The sequence below is a fragment of the Melanotaenia boesemani genome, chromosome 23 (genome assembly GCF_017639745.1).
Source record: "Melanotaenia boesemani isolate fMelBoe1 chromosome 23, fMelBoe1.pri, whole genome shotgun sequence".
In the NCBI taxonomy this organism is placed as follows: domain Eukaryota; kingdom Metazoa; phylum Chordata; class Actinopteri; order Atheriniformes; family Melanotaeniidae; genus Melanotaenia; species Melanotaenia boesemani.
In genome coordinates this window covers 11,668,689-11,689,277 of record NC_055704.1, presented here as the reverse complement: position 1 = coordinate 11,689,277, position 20,589 = coordinate 11,668,689, and the positions used below count along the sequence as shown (strand labels likewise).

The 20,589-nt window shown below is 37.3% G+C and overlaps 1 protein-coding gene across 6 annotated transcripts in view; it reads right to left on the bottom strand.

Annotated features, from left to right (window-relative positions):
• Window positions 1-20,589, bottom strand: part of sbf1 (SET binding factor 1) — a 60,336-nt gene that overhangs the window by 20,605 nt on the left and 19,142 nt on the right. For 2 of the 6 annotated variants that reach the window (XM_041977493.1, XM_041977491.1), the window contains exons 2-14: window positions 20,107-20,192; window positions 18,068-18,205; window positions 16,351-16,473; window positions 16,038-16,148; window positions 14,149-14,226; window positions 10,439-10,468; window positions 9,019-9,124; window positions 7,099-7,231; window positions 6,867-6,975; window positions 4,720-4,833; window positions 1,206-1,283; window positions 814-927; window positions 561-689 (exon numbers count right to left, since the gene is read on the bottom strand). In XM_041977493.1, coding sequence (XP_041833427.1) covers window positions 561-689; window positions 814-927; window positions 1,206-1,283; window positions 4,720-4,833; window positions 6,867-6,975; window positions 7,099-7,231; window positions 9,019-9,124; window positions 10,439-10,468; window positions 14,149-14,226; window positions 16,038-16,148; window positions 16,351-16,473; window positions 18,068-18,205; window positions 20,107-20,192 — 1,349 coding nt within the window. Of the gene's footprint in view, window positions 1-560; window positions 690-813; window positions 928-1,205; window positions 1,284-4,719; window positions 4,834-6,866; window positions 6,976-7,098; window positions 7,232-9,018; window positions 9,125-9,799; window positions 9,896-10,438; window positions 10,469-14,148; window positions 14,227-16,037; window positions 16,149-16,350; window positions 16,474-18,067; window positions 18,206-20,106; window positions 20,193-20,589 lie in introns of those variants that run through there. The other 4 variants (XM_041977492.1, XM_041977494.1, XM_041977495.1 and 1 more) reach the window with 4 other exon arrangements.

Here is a 20,589-nt window from a genome sequence, read left to right as displayed (position 1 = left end):
TTTGAAGCAGGTAATTTGTTATTTCATACATGAATATTAATGTGTGACAATGAACCAGAGTCTGTACATTTTAATATGTTTGACTTTAAGAAGAGTGGAGTTGTAGGTTCAAGTAACCAGCATTAGGAGTTATTCATGTCGCCCTGTTTTGAAGTATGGATAGCAATGATGATAAACATTTATATGTGTCGCCTCAAACTTCTACACACTAATTTTACCAGTTAGTAATAGAGGATATGAAGTGATTTATGATCCAGAATGTGTTTAAGTAAAACAATCAAGTTTGAGGGAAAAAAATGTTTCCATTCAAAAAGATGGAAAGTGTAAATAATTGCTGACAATGACAATAACTGCATATGATTACCCCATCAATCTATAATTATTTAATTAATCAGTTAATACTTGCAGCTGATCTACATCTATGCAGTTCTCCTGAGCATCTATTATTACTTTGACATGAATGTAACCAACCCTTAATAGATGAGTCTGGATACTATCCCTCTCCTTCTACATGAAAAGTCCTAATGTACAACACATAAAGCTGGTGTGGTTCCACTCACATCATCAAACAGATCAGTAGCTCTGTAGGGAGGACCCCTCTCTGACACGAAGCCTGCAAACGCCATGCCGTCCAGGACTCTCATGAGAAAGTCATCTTCAGCCAGCGCCCTCTGGCCCAGAAAGGCCGCCTGTGGAAACACGTCAGAATTTATCTGATTGTTCGCTGCTGTTGGATTCTCTTTGTTTTTAGTTAAAAAGTCTCATAACTGATTTCCAGTTTTAGATGCAGGTATTTACTGTATGCTTGTGTACCTTATGGAAGCGGATTACAGGTTCTGGGTGGATGCGGATGATATGTAAACACCAGCGATAGCCCTGGAAAAGTCGAGCAAACAACCACAGGAAGACTGCTCGGATCTCCTTATCCTGAAACAAACACAAGAGTCAAGTTAAAAGGAAGGGTCTTTAATTTTACTGTTGACTTTTCTGGGTAAAAGTGAAACTCACTGATGGCTAAAGCAGTGGATAAAAGGTCTTTAACTTATCCAAACACTACAGCACTGGTCCTCTGCCAGCCATGAAGTAAAGAAGTCAGCCATGGCTACCTTCTCACTTCCTGTCATCTCTCTACTGTTGTTGTAGAACACATTCAATCTAAAAACAATGAAATAACAGACACGTTCGTCTTTATTTCAGCAACTTGCCTGGATCTTGAGTGCAGAGGGTTGCATGGACTGTGGGGGGAAGGCGTGATCAGCGAATTCCAGCTCTGGATCCAAAACCTGCAACAGCAATATAACACAAAGCCTTCATAAATCAGAAGTGACCACATCTCCCTGTTCGGCTTCCTGCTGCATCTGAACCGAGTTGAGGCCAGACGAAGTCTTAGAAAACAGCATTCCAACAGAAACTTTGTGGCTTCATACTATTCAATGTGCTGTAAATTAAAATAATGACTGGGGGAGGAAAGTAATAATCCAGAAGATGCAGTAGTTTTTTTTTATCTGTATGTATTACTGCTCTCTCTCTGTATATTAAGCTTTAAAATGTTCATATAACGAAAAAGAAACCAATGAATATTTTCAATTCGGATTGATGCTTGTTGGTGTAGATGTTTTATTTTAATCCTAACAGCTTATCTTGCTTTTAAAAAATTAAAATCTATCTCGAGTTTTGTATAGAGTGAAGACATCTTTCTTGTAAAAAAAAAACCTCCAATCCACAAATACTCTTCCTTCTTAACTGTGTTTAGTATCAAAGTTATAGAATGAAAATAAAGAAACAAAGCATGTTGGCACTGGTTTATGTTTGCTACCCAACAAGCTCTACAATCATCATCAATACTGCAAATTCAATTCAAATTCAAACCCACTTCAGATCTCCAGCTTCACAATGATCTGTTGGAGGTCAGACTGGCTGATATGTGATTTGGTTGAACTTGCAGAAAAAGTCACATCCTGTCAGATTACAGTCAGTATCTTCCATTTTCAGACTACAGCGCTCTGCTGGCTGAAGACAAAGGCCTACAACCCAGTGAACCTCTCTTTGATCGATTGAGATCAAGCACAACAACCCACAGCGGTCTCCAGGTGACAAGACATAAAGAGCAAAGGGTAGCACTCACACAAACACAAGCAGGACAATCACTGAATTTCATAAGAACATGTTTTTATTATTTAGATCTATTATAAGTCTTAATATCTTAGGTATTTAGCAGATGACCTGAGTCAGTGGGTCCAGGTTCAGAATCTTGTTGTGGATACTTTGACACAGAAAAAACTGCTGGCAGTTTGACTAAATAATATTACTGGAACTGGACGACATAAACAAGCTCAGTAATCACAAGGTTCACACACATCAGTGTCAACTTTCCACAACATGAACCAACTTTCACTCAAACACAAATTGCATCCTAACAGGATCTTTGTGTTATAATCAGCTCACAAAAGGGTGGAGTTGTGGTTGTTGACATCAGGTCTGAAGTTATGTTGTTTTCTATGTTAAAAAAAAAAGGGTCCTCCAGTTATAACAGGAGAAAAAAAGAAAAAAAAGAACATTGAGAACATGACATGAAAATCAAGTGTTTAAACATAAAAAGTTATCTCATGATCAGTTACATAATATACTGTTTAGAGTCCATGGGAAAATCCTGTCCCCCAAAAAAAAAGAAAAAAATCTGACTTCATTGAAACACACCACATCTGAGTGGAGACGGCAACTCCAGCCTCTCCTAAATAAACACAACCTGCCCTCTGCTTTAGTAACATGACAATGACAAAAAGATCCAGTCCTGTAAAAGCAGTAGTGGGAACACTGGTTGGTTTGCTACAAGTCTGTTAATCTTTTACAACAACTAATCTTTTTTTTTGTACAAAGATAACAGTCAAATAAAATGAATCATCCTCTTTTACACGTGAGTGAAAACTGACTGAACATGCTGATCACTCAAAGCACCTTCACAGTAAAACAGGTTTAAAAGGATTAATACTACAATGTAAAAATACTTGCAAATGATACTCAAAAGTTAAAGTATCAGTCGTACAATATACTATAAATCAAAGTCTAAATGAAGCTGGTAATGATGACAGAAAGACTTAAAAAAAAGCTCAATTCTGCAAGAAATCACAGTTAAATTTTGGACTTTTTTTTACTCTGTGTAAGTATTTATTCTGGGCCATAAACATGTCAACCGCACACAGATTTTTTAGTTTATTTTAATCTGGTTTAACCAGAAGATGTGCTGTATCTATTTTAATACATTTTTAATTCATTAATTATTCTCATTATTTTAGCTGGTTTTAATGAAACACATTGAAATAATAATATAAAAAGTAATTAATTATAGTGAAGTGCAAAGTTAAGTATCAGAAAATGAAAATACTCAACTTTAACAGAAAAGAAGAAATGCTAAAAATCCATTTAACTCATAGGATTAATCATGTTAGCATCACAAACATCTATCTGTAATAGTCCCCCCCTTAGGAGTTTTGTTTATTTTCCATTTGCACTGATGTATTTCTGTGAATGTAAGTAAAAAAAAAAAGTCTCTTGACATCAACTGTTCCTGAATGCTCAATGATGCTTTTCCTGCTTGGGCTTGTTATCTTTTTGGGCATTTATATTTGTCTAGAATTATTCTGCAATGATTCTCTCATTTATTGGACTTACTTACTATAAACCAGTGTTTAACAGGCCTCAACATGTCAGCTGTTTGTTAACACAAGAACAGAATAAAGGCTGTATTTTTAGAAATTCTGTATTACTGTATATAAAGGCTAATTCAAACTAACTTTATGACATGATTTGGCAATGTGCAACACAATATACCTGTCAATAAATGTGCCCAGCCTCCAGACAGGTCTGCAAGCTTCTTTTTAGCTGATCCATGACTTATGGATATCAAATATTTACACATGATTGAGATAATAAAGAAATAAAAGCATATCTAGTAAATTTACAACAGCACAATTTCCTGAAATACATCCACATACTTGAGATACTTGATGCAATGAGTAACAAAAAACGCCACTTATCTGTATCATCATCATACATGTGTTATTGTTTATAAGTACAGTAAAGAGTACTACCAGGAAAAAATGCATTCTATATATATCTATAAAAGAATAAGGAAGCTTGGAAATAATTACACACTCAGATAGATAAAAAGCATTTCTCAGAACAGGCTGGAATACTGGAAGAGGCTGAAGTGCTTGATATGAAACCAACAAAGTGGCAGCACATGAATAGGACGTGATAAAAAAAAATGTGTGAGGATAATAAGATCCTACCATCAGCTGAGTTGCAATCATTAAATTAAAAAGATTTTTAAAGGTGAAAAGATAAAAAAAGCTCTGTTCTACATGGAAATGTGCTTTGAAAACATACAGTGAAACCAACAACAGATGTAAAGATCAGCTGCATTTAAAAAGCAAATTGTTTGGTTTACAGAGACATTTATTTATTTTATATTTGATGCAAACATCCGAAAAGTCTACTAATTTGTTTTAAAAGAGCAAGCAAAAATCTTATTCACCCACGTAAAAAGAAAAGTAAAACCATAATCCACCTAAAGTTTCTTGGCATCTCAACAAAAGATATCAGGGGCTTTCTTGGTTTACAGAAACCACCTGTAACTTATCATTTATGACAATTCTCAGAAGTGATAAGCAGATTTTATGACTGTATGTTTGTGTGTGGTGTTTAGGCTGCAGCTCTTACCATGGAGAGTGCAGTCTGGGTCTGCTGTAGCAGGGGTTCAGGCAGCAGGGAGATGTGGACACATTCAGGGATGGTTACGGTGCCTCCGTCCAAATCAGCGATGATCACATCCAACTAACACAATAAATAAAAAAAAAAATACAGGTGAAAACACGTTTTTGTGGGAGGATTATTGACTAAAACACAGCAGCGTGATGCTGAGCAGAGATAGAGAAAGTCGTCTCTCTCAGCAGCTGCTCATTACGCAAAACAACAAAAACTACATGTTCATGGAGCGTCACCGCGGAGACAGAAAGGCTGCCAAGTCGATGCCCTCTGACCCTGATGACTGCTTGTACACTGATAATGTCTGGGTGACCGATGGACAAAACACAGCATCTCGTTGTGAGCCGAGATAACGGCTCCATCAGGGCGACTGCCGGGTAGCACGATGCGGTCGTTTACCAGCAGCATTACACACTCAACAGGCCTTAATAAGACAGCAACATTTTATTTTCTTTCATCGCAAGTCAGAGTCACTAATTATTCTCTGGTATAATTTAATCAGCAAGGTTTGCAAAGAGCATTGTTTTAGCTTCTTATGAATCTATAAAGGTTAGCAGGTGGAAAGCAGTCAGATGGCAGAAGGAGCAGCTTAATAAAAGACAAAAGAACCGAGTCAGGCAAAGTCTCCATGAAACCGACTCCCCTGTAATCAAACCTCATGTGAGTGTAAATGAGGGTCTGCTGCTGGAAATCCACTTTGACTGATTCAAGTCTAACAAGCCTTTCACCTTCAGCACTGAGATTACCACCACTTTGCACACAGCTCAAATTTCCATCCTACAGCTGTAAAGCAGCAGCAGGTGTTCATCCTACACACACACACACACGACACCTCTTAAGGAGTTGGCCTGTTTTCCCCTCATAATGGGAGTGTGTTGCCAACATTTTCTGCTGCCAACAATCTCCCATAAAACAATTACAGTGGTGAATGAGGGATAATGTCATTTAACTCAGTTTAGAGCAGGATTAAACTGCTTAAATGCAGACTTGAGTTTTCTTTTATTATAATTAATATTCTATTTTTACTTTTAAAATCTGAGTGGTTAATTGTGTGATATTTCAAATGGGTCGTCCTGCAGCATTCTCTTAATTTAAGGCTTGAAAACTGTCAGGATCTTCATAAAAATGGAGGATAAAGCGGTTTTTGGTGGATTGTGTTCACCTCTTTGAGAAAGCACCTACATGCCCCAAATCAGCTTATTTACTGAGATAATGTCAAATTTCGATTTTCAACATGGCATGACTGATAACTTTGTTTAAACACGAATGTGTTAATACCACAGACCAATCTCTTTGCATTAACGTGTTTATTTTGACAGCTGGTTTTATCACTTTGGTGTCGGGTTCTGTAATATCACAACACTTTTATGAATACGGAGTACATCAGACTCATACCTGATACTGGTATCGGTGTATCCCTAGTTACTGGCTTTGCTCATAGGTCCAGAGTGGTTAATGTCTGTTTGCACACTGAGGACTTGACCCCAGGTCCTTCAGACCCAAGCCCACCTATGTAACCAAGCTAGCACACCTCCAAACCAGGTTTTCCTTGTTAGATACACAACAAGCCTACTTATGTTCACACTTACATTAAAATGTGTTTTCACTACCATAATAGTTTCTTTTTTCCAAACTGTTGCTGAAACTTCTTTTTATAGCAAATTTTGACCCCTTTAGACCAAAGATTTTGATTAAAACATTTTATGAACCCACATAATATTTAAAAATAGCCACATAGAAATTCAGTTTTTCTAAAAGAACCTCTGTTTTTCAGTCTTTGTGTGAATATCTTTGCTAGCATATCCAGAAAATTACATTCTAGCAGTAGCATCCTTCACTTAAGGTTAATTTGCTCAAATCTGGCTTCCAGTCTGAAATGAGAAAAAGGTATAAGTTGCATCTGGTCTGAATAATTTCATATAACATGCAAGTGAAAATATTTACAGATGTTATACTGTGCAAAAATGTTTTAAAATTTAGCTTTGTCTGATTTTGTCATATTAAAAGGAGAATCTTGCATGTCTTTGTATTATTAGAGCCAAATGCAACACCAGAACCTGGCACAGTCTTATGCATCTTTTAGTGCAGTAACCAGAACCCACCAGTTCTTGTGTCTCGGAGCGGAAAAACGAATTGACACCGATGATGAAGGGGGTGGGTGTGCTCAGGACTTCTAGTAGTTTTCCCGGTAAGATGGGAACGTAGGTAAAACTGAAGAAAACACAAATGGAAACAAAATTAGTACAAAGAGAGCTTTAGATGACAAAAAACACACAGAATTACCCAGAGTGTGAGTTTAAAGCACAGCAGGAAGACTGAGGAGAGCGTGCGCACCTGTATTTGAGGGGGAACATAATGGCCAGCAGTCCTCGGCACGCGTCCGTTAGTCTCTGATAGCTGCTGGACAAGAACAAGATCTTATGCTCCGTCAGGGCAGCACAGAACAGATACAACACGTTGACGATACCTGCAGAGAAAACAAAGCAGAAACAAGACACAGCTGCAGGGGAGAGACTTCAAGTTTTAACACATCATTTAACAAAATCTGCTGCTGTCAACAGTGGTTTTAAATCAATCTGTTACTCATGATGCAAACAAATGCTTTTTTAATTCATTTATTACTTATTCATGTTTGCTGGTAACATAAATATTTAATTTAAGGAAAGAAAAAATCTTAGACATTTTAATGGACAGTCAAACTACAGAATTACAGATTATACACTGTGTAAGGACATTTTTTTTTATCTACATACAAGTTTATTTGATGTTAGAAATCTCCTTTTTTTAATTCTGCTGACACCAGTATACTAAAACTGTCTTCATGAGGGAAAATGCTGGATGTCTAATAACTAGCTTCAATAAAAAATGACCAAGTCTGACCCGTTTTTTCTGGTCCCAACGACTCCTTGTTTGGTTAAGCAAGCCTGATCTGAGATCTAACCGATAACTTCAGTGGTAAAAAGCTTTCTTTTTTTCTAAATGAGGAATCTTGCTAAACTGAAATCCATAGTTTTTGGTAATGATGTGAAGAGCCTGAAGAAAATTAAATTAAATGAAATGAAAAATACTTTTTAAAATGAATTATAATGCTGTAGGATTTTGTTCTTTTCTTTATTTTGTACACTTCTTAATCTAATTGTAATCTTCTGGGTCGCGGGAGCAGCTGCCTAGGCAGACTTCCCTCTCCTTCCCGTGTGTTTTCACCTGAGGGTTTAGACCACCAACTCCGGACCTCTTGGGTCAGCGTCCTGCAGGTTTAAGATGTTTCCCAGCTGCAGCACACCTGATTCAAATTAAATGGTTCTCCAACAGTTTATTGTCAAGCTCTGCACAAGTATCTCAATGACCCATTAATTTGAGTCAGGTGTGATGCAGCAGGGTAACATCTGGCCCAAGAGGTCCGGAGTTGATGCTTCTTGTTTTAGTTTCCCTGCTCCAACACACCAGATTCAGACTCAACAGCTTGTTGTCAAGTTCTGCACAATTGCCCATTATTTGAGTCAGGTGTGTTGAAACAGGAAACATCTAAAACCTGAAGGACGGTTTGGGATCCCAGTCTTGGAGCTTCTGAAAAAGCAGTCGAGGTTAGTTACTGAAGGAAATTATTTTTTTTGCAATGTGTTCTCCTTGGCTTTTAACAGCATTTAATACTCTTGGCGTTTTCATTGATTTTGTCTTTTACTCTTTAAGAAGCTAATTTTCTTTTATAGGTTATGATTAGTTTGTGTTTTATGTGTTAGTTGTTCTGTTTTATTTATTTCATTATCGTCCATTATTGATAAGTAAAACACTTGGCAAAATTAATTGTACATGAATTCGATTTTTGATTTCATCTTTTCAGCTCACAGTAAAGTATTCCTAATACTTGATGTTTAACAGAGGACTAAATCACTGCTTCCCTTTGTTTGCTGTATTAATGCTACACATGTCAGAGTGCACAGATCACAATGGATTAAAATGTTGCTGAGCACAGCAGATAATAAAGCAGATTATTCTGTTCGTTGCTTGTTTTTTATCAGAAACAGCAACATGTCAAAGATGTCACATTTTTTCATATTTTTTTCTTGTACTAATTAAAAATATATACACAAAAATATTATACAGATGTTTTACATGGGTAATTGTTGCACGGTTACAATCAGATGCAGATTGCTAATGTTTGAAAGCACTGTGATGTGTAGTGTAACAGACACAAAAATCTAAATATATAAATGAATAAAATAAAGATAACTTCCATTTCATTACTGCCCATACCAAGCTGTCTGAAGAGCTGAGCGACACTGCTGCCGCTGATAGGAAGGGAGTCGTTGATGGGGGTCTGGATAACTTGACGGTCACCGGCGCCTAATGTTATAGTCCGCTATAGAATAAGAGAGAATGGAGAGGAGGAGGATTAAAAAATGGGGGGGTTTGAAAACCTGAGAACAAACACGGCTTCTGAGAGTAATCAGGGTTTGACAGTGTGGTTTAATCAGAGTTGTGCGTTTCCACAGAGCAGCGTGAGTCAGAGACAGAAAGATGACGAATCCCAGAAGCTTAGCAGGTACATGTCATATAAAACCCAAGCCATTCCAGCTGATCAGGATGTGAATGAGGCTGCAAAGGACTCCATGCCAACGACCTTACTGCAGAACACCACCAACACCGTAGCAGAAAAGCCTTTTATGGAGGACGGAAATCCCAAAGACATGACAGAAAATGACAAATGACAAAAAAGACAACTGCAGTCTGCTAAAAGTTGACAATAAAAGGTTCAATAAGAGATGTTTATCAAAAAAAAAAGGAAAAAAAAAAAAGAAGACTGTGGTCAGGATCTCTGACTGCACTTAAATATTGAGTGGGTGCACATCTGGAAGTTCAACTACATCATTTAGACTGCAAAATTGTGAATCAATAGGCTTGGACAAACAATAACAAAGTCCAAATAAAGGCTAAAGCTCAAAATAAAGACTGCTTGAGGCAAGATCACATGACTTTAAACAGTATTGCATGGAGAAGTGATTTTTGTTTGTACTTTAAAGTAATTCGGACTCACCAACTTCTTGAAAATGAACAAACAATAAAAAGGAAAGCCCACCAGTTATTATGGCTGCAGAGGCCAGAAAAAGGTGCAGCGTTATCTCATGCTCTCTACAGCAGCAGCAGAGATAGTGTCGGCAGCCACAGACAAGCTTTTAGCAATCAATACTGTGATCCAACATCTGATCAGGTGTGCTCAATACAGTCTCTGCTTGTGGTTCCACATCTCAGATCTGCTTCCTTTAGATCAAAAAGAATATATACACATTAAAACGTATATAGCTACTAGTTTTATCGGTTATTAGACTATTATTTTACCTACTTGGAGTAGAAAACAGACTAAAAGGACGTCAATGTTACTTTAAATGCTGTTCATCCTGCAAATTACACTAATTCATTATTGTCTTATATCTTTTTGTAGTAAATTCAAATGGTTTTTCCACTTCATTTCCTCATCAAAGCTACAAATATCACACCAGATCAGTTGTTGGTCATGTATTGACACAATAAAAAAGCATTTTGATTAGTTCTGCAACAGGGGGTGTGCATGAATCGACTGAAGGAAATGGGTGGAGAAAAAGGAAGCTGAGAAAGCCGAGAGCTGATTGGCAGCGAGAGAAAAGGGTGGGAGGGGGTTGAAATTAGGCTGGCGTACCAAACTCTCCTCTCTCTCCTCCTGGCCCGGCTACACAAGCACCCAGCAGAGACACACCCACACATATGCATACACACCCAACAGGATAAGACACAGGTTAGCAACATTAGCAGTGAGGGCACAAAATGCCCAAACTTGACAACAGTATGAGAGTCATGTATCTGCATGGCAAAACAAAACAGCTGCAAACATTTACATAAAAAACATGAACTGTAAAACGATGACTGTAAAAAAGGATGAGTGCAACATCGAATGAGTCACACATGCAAAACAAAGAAAAGCAATCATTTGACGCACATATTACAGTATGTTCAATTAGAACTTCAACAAATGCAACAGAGGGGGAAAAAGCAGACTCCAGACAGTTTATGTGTTTTATCATTTGCCAGTTCCAGTTGTGTGGTTTGGAAATCAATTAAACTAAAGCACTGATCTAATGAGGAAACTTCTATAAAACCACAATTGAACCTTTTTCTGACACAAAACTTTTTTTTATTTTAACAATAACAGGTACTACAACTGATGCTAGAAACAGCTGAGTTCCCTCATTGAAAGCAAAAATTGGTTTACAGGCCACATTAAAAACAAAAGTGTGCATCCTCATGTGCTCCTGACCTCCAGCAGAAGTTGTGCAGCTTTCAGTTTGAAGTGGATTTTTTTTCTCTGTTGTGGTAATCTACAAATCTCCCTTCCAGTGGGAGAAACTGGCCGTGTGACAGGCTGTGTCTTTGTCGAGAAACAAAGGGACTGGAATTCCCTTTCTCTGGAATAACCATTCGTTTTAGAGACTACTGTTCCCAAGTTCCTGTAACAGCTCGGTTTCTAATTGATGAGTCTTTGAGTTTGTTCCAGAGTAAACACAAGTCAAAAGAAATGTGGGTTAATCACACACCGACACACACTCTTATCCCAACACACGCAGAGTGATATGTAAATGTAGTTGTGTGGATTCACTTTATAAACTACTGCTGTATGTTAGGGACTGTCTGGTAAACTACAGGGTTGCTATGATGTTTTATGTAAAGCAATTAGAAAATAGTTCATCCCAACAAGCAGTCAGGTAACAGTTTATGTCCATATTCTCCTGTTGCAGAGTATTAAACGTTAGCTAGAAATATGTGATGTGATGAAGAAAAAAATAAAGTTGTCTCTCACCACAGATTCATGGACAGCGCTTAACAGCCAAGATATTTTTAACCCTTGTGTCATTACTGTAATTTAATAATGAAATAACGGGCAGAAAACTTTATAAATATACTATGCATTGCACTGGAAACACTACGTTAGAGGCTAGATGGAAAAGTAACAGCTTGTGTCCACGTCAATACTAGCAACAATAAAAACCAACACCAGATACCTGCAGGTGGTGGTGGGGATTTGAATAATGGTTGAATTTTCTGTGTTTTCGATTAGTATATTTTAGGGATGCACCGATATGAAAATTTTGGCCGATACCGATATCCGATATTAATATTGTTATGGCCGATAACCGATATTTACCGATGTCGATATATATATTTTGTTTTAAAAGGTTTAAGATTATCAAATTCTGTAAGAAGTGAAAATAAGGAAAAACATTAGGGGTGTTAGCTTCCCACCATTGTTTGTGAAGTTCTGGATGGCAGTTTTTCAGATGACATATCAAATTTGTGGAGCTGAACGAGTTCACACGGCATCCTCCTCACATTACTTCAACTTTACAGATATTGCATACTGCTTTTTGATTACCTTCTTTTCGACACTGTAAAAATTACCACACAGCTGAAATTGCTTCTTGCTTCAGTTACATCCCACAATGTAGTGCTGCATCGCTGTCACATGTCCAAACATGGCTGCATGGCCAAACCTTCCAACACACGTACACAATCAGCAATTATAGGAAAATAAATATCGGCTGTTAATATCGGCCCAGTTTTGCTTATCGGACCGATACCGATATGTTAAAAAAATGACTAACATCGGCCGATACCGATATTAATGCCGATATATCGTGCATCCCTAGTATATTTTCAGGAAATGCCCACTCTTACATCATACATATATAGTTATATTCACTGCAATGACACTGTCTTTAATTAACTTGAATGGTGATTTTTTTTTTTTTTCAGATGATGCTGCACGTTTTAGTCAATTTAAGTTTAATTTAATTAACTGTGACCTGACTGTCTAATGTCTAATTTCTGGCATGTTTAGCCATCTAAAAGAAACAGAGTATATGAAAAAACTTTATTGGCAGTTCAGCTGTACTAAACAGTTAATCTTTATTGTTGTTACAAAAAGATGTAAAGAAAAATGACTAAATATGGAACCTGTACAGACTCCTAAGCTTAGTTGTGTCCAGCTAAGCCTGTTTGTGCAGGACTTTTTTGACTTCCAACTGCATAATCTGGGTGTTAAAACTTAGATTTTGCTCAATTTTAGTCAAACTGAGACGTTTTCTTGTAACAGCACCATGTAAATGTTCTCTGTGAAGTTCATCTTTATTCTTCATTTGGCTTAAAATGTCAAGTGAGGTTGCAGTGATCTGAACCACAAACAACCAAATCAGGCTCCTCCTTGAGTCAAAATTTTAGAACTTTTTAAGAAATGCCTTCAGCATGTTCCTGAGATATATTGTTCACAAGAATGTGATGAAAGGATGGAAGGCCAGAATAAAAACATGCAGTAATTCTTCTAACCACAGCTGTCGTCACAGATGATACGGAATAAAAAAAAATGCTTACCAAAACAGGAAGTTAACTAGCTAGCCGTACGAGGCAATAAATATGAAATGTGTTCTGGTCCTTACTGGGAACCAGTATGTTAGAATAAAATGTATTTTTATTCAAATTTAAAACATTTGGAAAATGGGTGCATAATTCTGACCTGATATAAAGTGTAAGTGTGACATCTAACAGCCAGTCGTTTCTACATTCGGCATGCTTCGTGTGTGTTTGAACACAGGCTGACGTGAAACAACCAGTTTGCAAGAAGGACAGAGATTTATTGATGGTGACAAGTCTTATGTGATTAAACGGTTTCAGGAATGTGTTTAAGTGTCTCTTTCTAAGCGGCCTTCCCTTCTGTTGAGTCACAAAAACAGAACTGTTTGCTTCTGGCAAGGCAGAAACAGTACAAACGCTTTCATATGTCCATCAGGAATAAACACAAGTCTGACCTGTGAACTGATGAGTGATTTTTTTTAGAAGAGTTGAGCATGAGCTTTGCTGTTTGGATCTGTATGTGTGCTAATGCCGATTAGATCTGATTCTCTCATTTAGATGCTGTGCTGCCCGGCAGGAAGCCATCTGCCGTCCCATATGGTCACCATGCAACTTAACTACGACCTGCAACGCAACCGGTTTTAATTTGTATCTGTGTATGTGTGTGAGTGTGCTTTAGAGAGAAAGGAAACAGCTTGAATTTTATAGGTGTTCTTAAAGGCTTATCGAGAGCTGAAGCAAATCAAGGTGGTGAAAAACATGAGAAGGAAACGAGAAATGAAATGTCGGGGATGTTTAACGTGATCTTTTGGGAAGTTTGATCACATATAAACAACAAAAACGCAGATCAAAGACAACTGAAGCCCATCAATCATTCATGATTTGAAATGAAAGAACACATTCCTTCAAAAAAGAAAAAAAAAGTACATTGCCAGTCTGTTTGGTTAACAGAATCAATCACATTGAGCTGGTTGTTGATTGGTGAAGCTTACAGAACAGGAAAGTTACCTGGAGACAGGCCAGCAGCCATTCACAGGCCAGGGCCTGGGGAACTTTGTCTAAACTACAAACTGGGGACTCATCTATCTGTAACACAAAGGAGCCAGTGTACAGTAGGGTGCACACAAATGACACACATGGGTTACAACATCTGGAAACCACAGCAGGGAAGTTCAGCTGGTGTGCATTCAGAGAACATAAGACATTTCCTACTGTATGTGCACCAGGTGCATGAGTAAATAATCTAAATGCATGATTCAGGTTACTTAAAGAGCATACTTAATGAAATATATATATTATAATACAGACAGAAGTACCCGTGTAGAGGTTAAATTTAAATGAAAAAAATGGAAATAGTATGGTAACACACAAGAATGAAGTTAAATTAAAACTCATGTTCTCCAAAGTTGAACACAATTTCTCCACTGCTTGTAAATTCAACATGAACAAGCATTTTAACAAAAGCCTGGTTTAATGTGATGATATTTGATATATAAAATCAAATCCATGGAGATTTTTAGTGATGGTACTCCATTTCTTTTATTCAATCACATGACTTCTGTAGACCCGGGTACACTGGGTGAATGATGAGGTGGTCAAACAAACAGAAATTGTTCATGTGCAAGAAAGATCTGAGACGTTATTTGAGTATTATCAAGTTATCATAAAAAGATTTAAGTTTTCATTTGGAGAAATACCAACCAACCCAAATACCAACCCAGCTCAAACTATCTGGTGTCTCAGACTGGCTTCTACATGGAAACACTTGGAGGTCTATAAATTCTTTGTATGGATGGATAAAAGCAATTAGGATTAACACCCCTCATGACATCTACATCGTTTCTGTTCCTGTAAGTACGTATTTTGGGGTTTTAATAGCGTTCATGCTAAATGTGCTACTGTTTGAACCTCATCTTCTTCATCATAAAGATTACTATGATCTCCTGGTGAATTAAGCTAAAATATTAGCTTAAGTTAAAATTAGCTTAGCTCACGTGCTGTTGTTGGATTCTTGCTTAGCAACTGAAATCTTGATGAGTAAAATAAGACAGCAGCTATGGCTTTTAACGCCTCATGAGCTTTAGTTTACCAACAAAATAGCAGAAGCTAACAGAGAAAAGTCCCTAACCAACACAGTGATCACGGCTAACTCTGGCATTGACTCAGCTCTTCTTGATCCCAGTGAAAGGCATTTTCCAGTTATCAAGAACACAGTTTCCACACATGCTCTGGTTGACCACCACTTCCTGTTACACAGACAGAAGTGGTATCATGTGAATACAAGCAATACAAGTGGACAACCATCTAATAAACAAGCCTGCCTAAGTGTGAATATCTTGAGTCATTTTTTAACTGTCAGGTGAAAGAAAACAAAAAAGTTTAAGTTTTGTGATTTTAATTGGATTTTGTCCATAGATTAAAGAGTTGGGATAATTTTGTCTGTAACTGTTACACAAAGAATGTTTTACAAACTTTTGTAGTTATTGCCTCTGACCAAATCCAAACTTTCTCCAAAGTAGAGACTCAATATCAGTAATTTTAGACAGACTGACAATGTAGACTGTAATCCATAAAATCTTGTAACACTCCACGAGCCTTTCAAGCACTGCCGGTGTTTGTCTGCTATACTAAGCTAACATAAAGGCAAAGCTGGTTGCTCAGGCTAAACAAGAAGTAGCTCTGGCAGGCTGTGACAAGCTCAGCTCTTATACACTGCTTGCTGCCTCAAAAAGCTGCACTGCTGAGCAGGGCAGGAGTTGCAAAAACATTGTAAAAAATTACTCTTAGGAATGGCGTAACAGTTCACGCGCTTTGTTGTTTATAACACCTAAATCGGAATCACGATCTTTGACTGCTTCCTTTTCGCATCAGTATAAAGAACGTGTCTGGAGCTGTACCTGGGAGCCTCCGGCGATGGGGATGACACAGGTTAGAAGGTTTCCGATCACTGTTTCCAAAGGGACAGACAGCCCATCCACATGGACGGTGTAGATCAGACCCAGGCAGTTCTGTTCAGAGCAAAGATGAAACAAGGCTATTTAAGTCACAAGACAATATCATCTAACAACGATTATCATTATCATGTGCTTAGTTTATTACTTTGCAGATGCTAAAACAGTTGGACTACTTTATTTTAGGCTTGTACCACATCCTTCTACTGAATGTCAGTGCTTTCACATGTTTAATCTTAAAGAGTTGATGTTTTCGTACTCTAAAAACTTCAGTATAATCGAGCCGAGACACCAGCACCAGGCTCTTGGGACCGAAGACTTTAGCTGCTTGGACAACAGCCGGCTCTTCATCTGCCTCATCTGCCTCTCTGGCCTCGGACTTCTGCAGGTGAATAGAGAGAAGGAGCAGGCAGTCATTTTATTACTTTAAATCATTTTAATCACACACGTTAAAATCCTTGTTTCACATTTGTAATATTATCCATTTCAAGTCTTTTTATGAGACAAATTGACAAGTGTCGTTATTATTGTGCGTATATGCATGTATATATACAAATATAATATTAACACTGCAAAAAAAAACAAAACTCGTATTTCTAATCAAACAAGCATGAAGCTGTGCACACCGCCTTACTGTAAAATTCTCATAAACCTTTGATGACTAATTGCACTGTTTTTTTTACTTTTATCCACCTTTATTTACTATCATCATTATTATTTTTATTATATCTTGCTATATTCAAATGGGACACCAATCGCTACTATCATTATTTTTCTATTCTCTTTTAACTATTAAATAAAATGAATGAGAATAATATGACAATAACTATTATTATTATTACTAACTTCACCTCCAATTGTTTTTTTTTTTCCTCTAAAGAATTAATCTCTCTTTATATTAAAATACATCAATGGATGTATTCTGTTACTTTATCATCACTATTAGCACTGCATCATATGGGCCGGTATTATTTAACAACATAATTCACAATATATCCTTGGGATTTGGGTTTGTACTATTAGAATTTCATGTTGCTGTTGTCGTCGTTGCCATCGTTACCATTCACGTCATAATTTTTATTGATGGATTAAACTATTAATGGAGCTCTAACCCATTCATGATGACTGGGAGGGGTTGGCAGGTATCTCTTTTGTTTGTTTTTGTATGTGTGTAAATGTATGTATATTTATAGTGATTTATTTGCATAAGGTTATGACTGAGGTCCCTAATAAACAGGCTCCCTCCTGAGGGTTTGAGAGCTGGTGTGGTAGAGCTTAATGCAGTGGGTCAGCTCTCGCTCATTATCAGGCCTGAGAGCAGCCCACAATGCATTAAATGCAGTCTTAAAAGTCTTGAAAGTATAATAACTGAAACAAAAACAGAATATTGTGCAGTGCGTAAGCTCTCTCCTCCTCTCGTCTGAGAGCGGTCTACAAACGCACAACACTAACGGACATTTTACCTCTCCACTAGGCCCTATTGATAGGGACTGGGAACCAGATTTACTCTAGTTCACTCTAATTATTGTTATTTATATTAATATTAACAGTGATGGTGAGGATAGCAGGATGGTGATGATAGTAATGATGATGATGATATGATTATTCTGTATATATGCATATGAACATTATGAGTGTTATTATGATTGTTGTTAATCTCTTTTTCATGTTTTATTTACTCTTAATTTGTCATATGCAATATCACAAATTTACTACATAACAGACATTAATAATTGTTGTTTATTTATTTGGTTGTGTGAGTTATTTCTTTTCTTTTTTCCCTTTCTATTTTCTTTCTACGTTCCAGTTCATAACACTTATGTCTCATTTTGTCATCTGTGTGTTGGAAAAAAAAAGGGAACAGATATTACCATGATCATGTGAAACTGGCATAAATGCTTGTGATTAGAAATCCTGATTACATTTAGAAATTAATTACAGGGTCATGCATGCGAGCTAGCTGAAATCTGTCTCACCTGTGGATTGTCCAGGCCCTCCCAGAAGGTAAAGCAGGCACAGTAGTGACGCTCTGAGTTGATGTCAGTCAAAACCGCCACAAAGAAGGAAGCTGGCTGCCGTTCAGGAACCAGCCCCCAACCGCTGGGCTGACAGAACTAGAGAGGAGGTGGGGGGTAAAGGTGACGGCAGGATTGGGATCAGAGGTGAGATAAAAATGAGATTCGGAATCACAGGATAAAAGGGGGGAAAAAAGATAAATAAAAATCAGTGTACATAAAAAAACTGTGGCTCATGGCATCATTACACCTCAGGGAGATTCATCCAGGTTATAAAACAAGCTTTGAAAACCCAGCTTAAAAATCCCTTTATTTTTACAACTAAACAATCTGCTGTAAGTAAACAATATTCAGTCTAGCTGGTTTAATCCAGCCGGTTATTGTGTGTAACTTTCAAATATATACTTTTACCACAAGAGAAATTAAAGTGTTGCCAGTTAAATAAACAACAGAAAGTCAATATAAGCTGATTTTATTGAGATGCCATTTATCATATCAAGCCATTATCCAGTTCTCTGGCTGATGTAATGACCAGAGTTGCCTTTGTTAACATATAATTCATGTCATTTGTCAGCTGCTTAGATCAAAAGTCAATCTTTACTAAAACAGATTCTAACTCAAGCATTAGTTAACCATATTAATCAATGCATGAATCATACTAATTAAGCATGTCAACAACTGAAATGCCATAGATGTACCAAACAAAAAACAAAAATTATCCACCCAGTATTGATGTGTCACTGCTCATTTCCACATTATCAAATCTGTAAATTTCTGTGTCAAACTGATTAGTACTCCTTTTGCACCAGCATAATTTAAGGTGGAGTCGGTCTAAGAAAAAACAGTTAGCTAGCCAAAACAGAACCAGGTCATTAAGTTACTTTAAGTCTTTTCCTTCCCTCTTCTGTACTCCCAAATTTTTCTAGACAATCACAGAGACGTTTCAAAATCAAAACAAGTCCATGAGAGAGACTAGAAATGGTTTTAAAGGTCCCTTAAAAGTTTAGTTTATTCTCAATAAAGAAGAACACACTAGTATGTGTTGCAACATAAGACCTGGACACCCACAGAGGAAAACAGAGGTAGATGATACTACGGCTGCAACGATTATTTTTTATTATCGAAAACAGTCGACAATAAAAATAGTCGACAACGAATTTAGCCGTCGACTATTGTCGGCAAAAAAAAAAACCCCAAAAAAAAACAAAAACTAAAGTGGGACAGCATCTTTGCATCAATCCTATCTTTGCTGAGAGTTGCACAATGCACACGCCAAAGAGGGGGGAAGAAAAACTACAGAGTGAGACATCGTCTTCTTTTTTTTTTATTATCTCTGCTGAGAGTTGCACATGAGCAATAAAGTCCACCAAGGGGAAAAATATGGCGGCGGACTAGGGAGCAAAACAGCAGCAGAGGACATCAAAAGTCTGGGATAACTTCACGTTAAACTTATAAAATAAATTAAATACATGTGAGATTTGTAAACCGGCTCTTGCGTACCATGTACGTCTGCAATGCTCGAACACTTAAAGAGGAGGCACGTCGGACTTACATAACAACCTCAAGCAAGATTTTAAAGCTGAAAGTGAAATAAGATCCATTTATAATAATCATGACATACATAATCCGACTGGTCGACTAGTCGTTTTAATAGTCGTGACTAATCGACCATCAGAATAGTCATTAGTTGCAGCCCTAGATGATACACTGGGCCATTTCTATGATAGATAAACAAACAAACCATAACATCTCCTCCAATATGGATGTAAATACCTTCAAATTTCTCATATGTATGAGAACATATTAATGTTAATATCATGACTTCTCTTATATGTGTTCAAATGTTTTCAGAACTGGCTGCAAATCCATTAACGCTGACAGTAGTTACTGACAGTAACTGCTGTGTAACCAGAGGAATTAAACCCCTAACCTTGACAGTGCCGAGTGTCTTGTTCTGGCCACTGAGGTACACAAAAACATGAGTGTTGGTGTTGACTTACCAGCTCTATGCCTTGTGGGAACGGACTATCCTCCCAGTCTTTCTCAGGAAACCGCTGGAGAATGCGACCTTGACCCTCACCCTCGACTGCAAAGAGACAGATAGAGGGACAAAGATGGAGGTCAGTTTGTGTTGTCCACAATGTTTATTGTCTGTTTCAACAAATAAACTCTCTAGGAGTTTTTTTTAAATAACCATTTTACACACCATTTATAAACCATTTGATTTGTTCAGTTCTCATACAGGGATACACAAGTTTAAGTCTCATTCAGATAACCTTAAAAAAATGGAAATGTATGTTTTGATGTACTATGACAATAATATGGCAGACATCCTCCGTTAGCTCTGTAACCTACATGCCAGATATAATTACTCTAAATCTCCGTATCACCATACTCACAAAATTGACAGTCATTTAAAAAGAGGAGGATGCCCCACCAAAGTTTAACAATTATTCTAATGGGACCACAAAAACCATCTTATT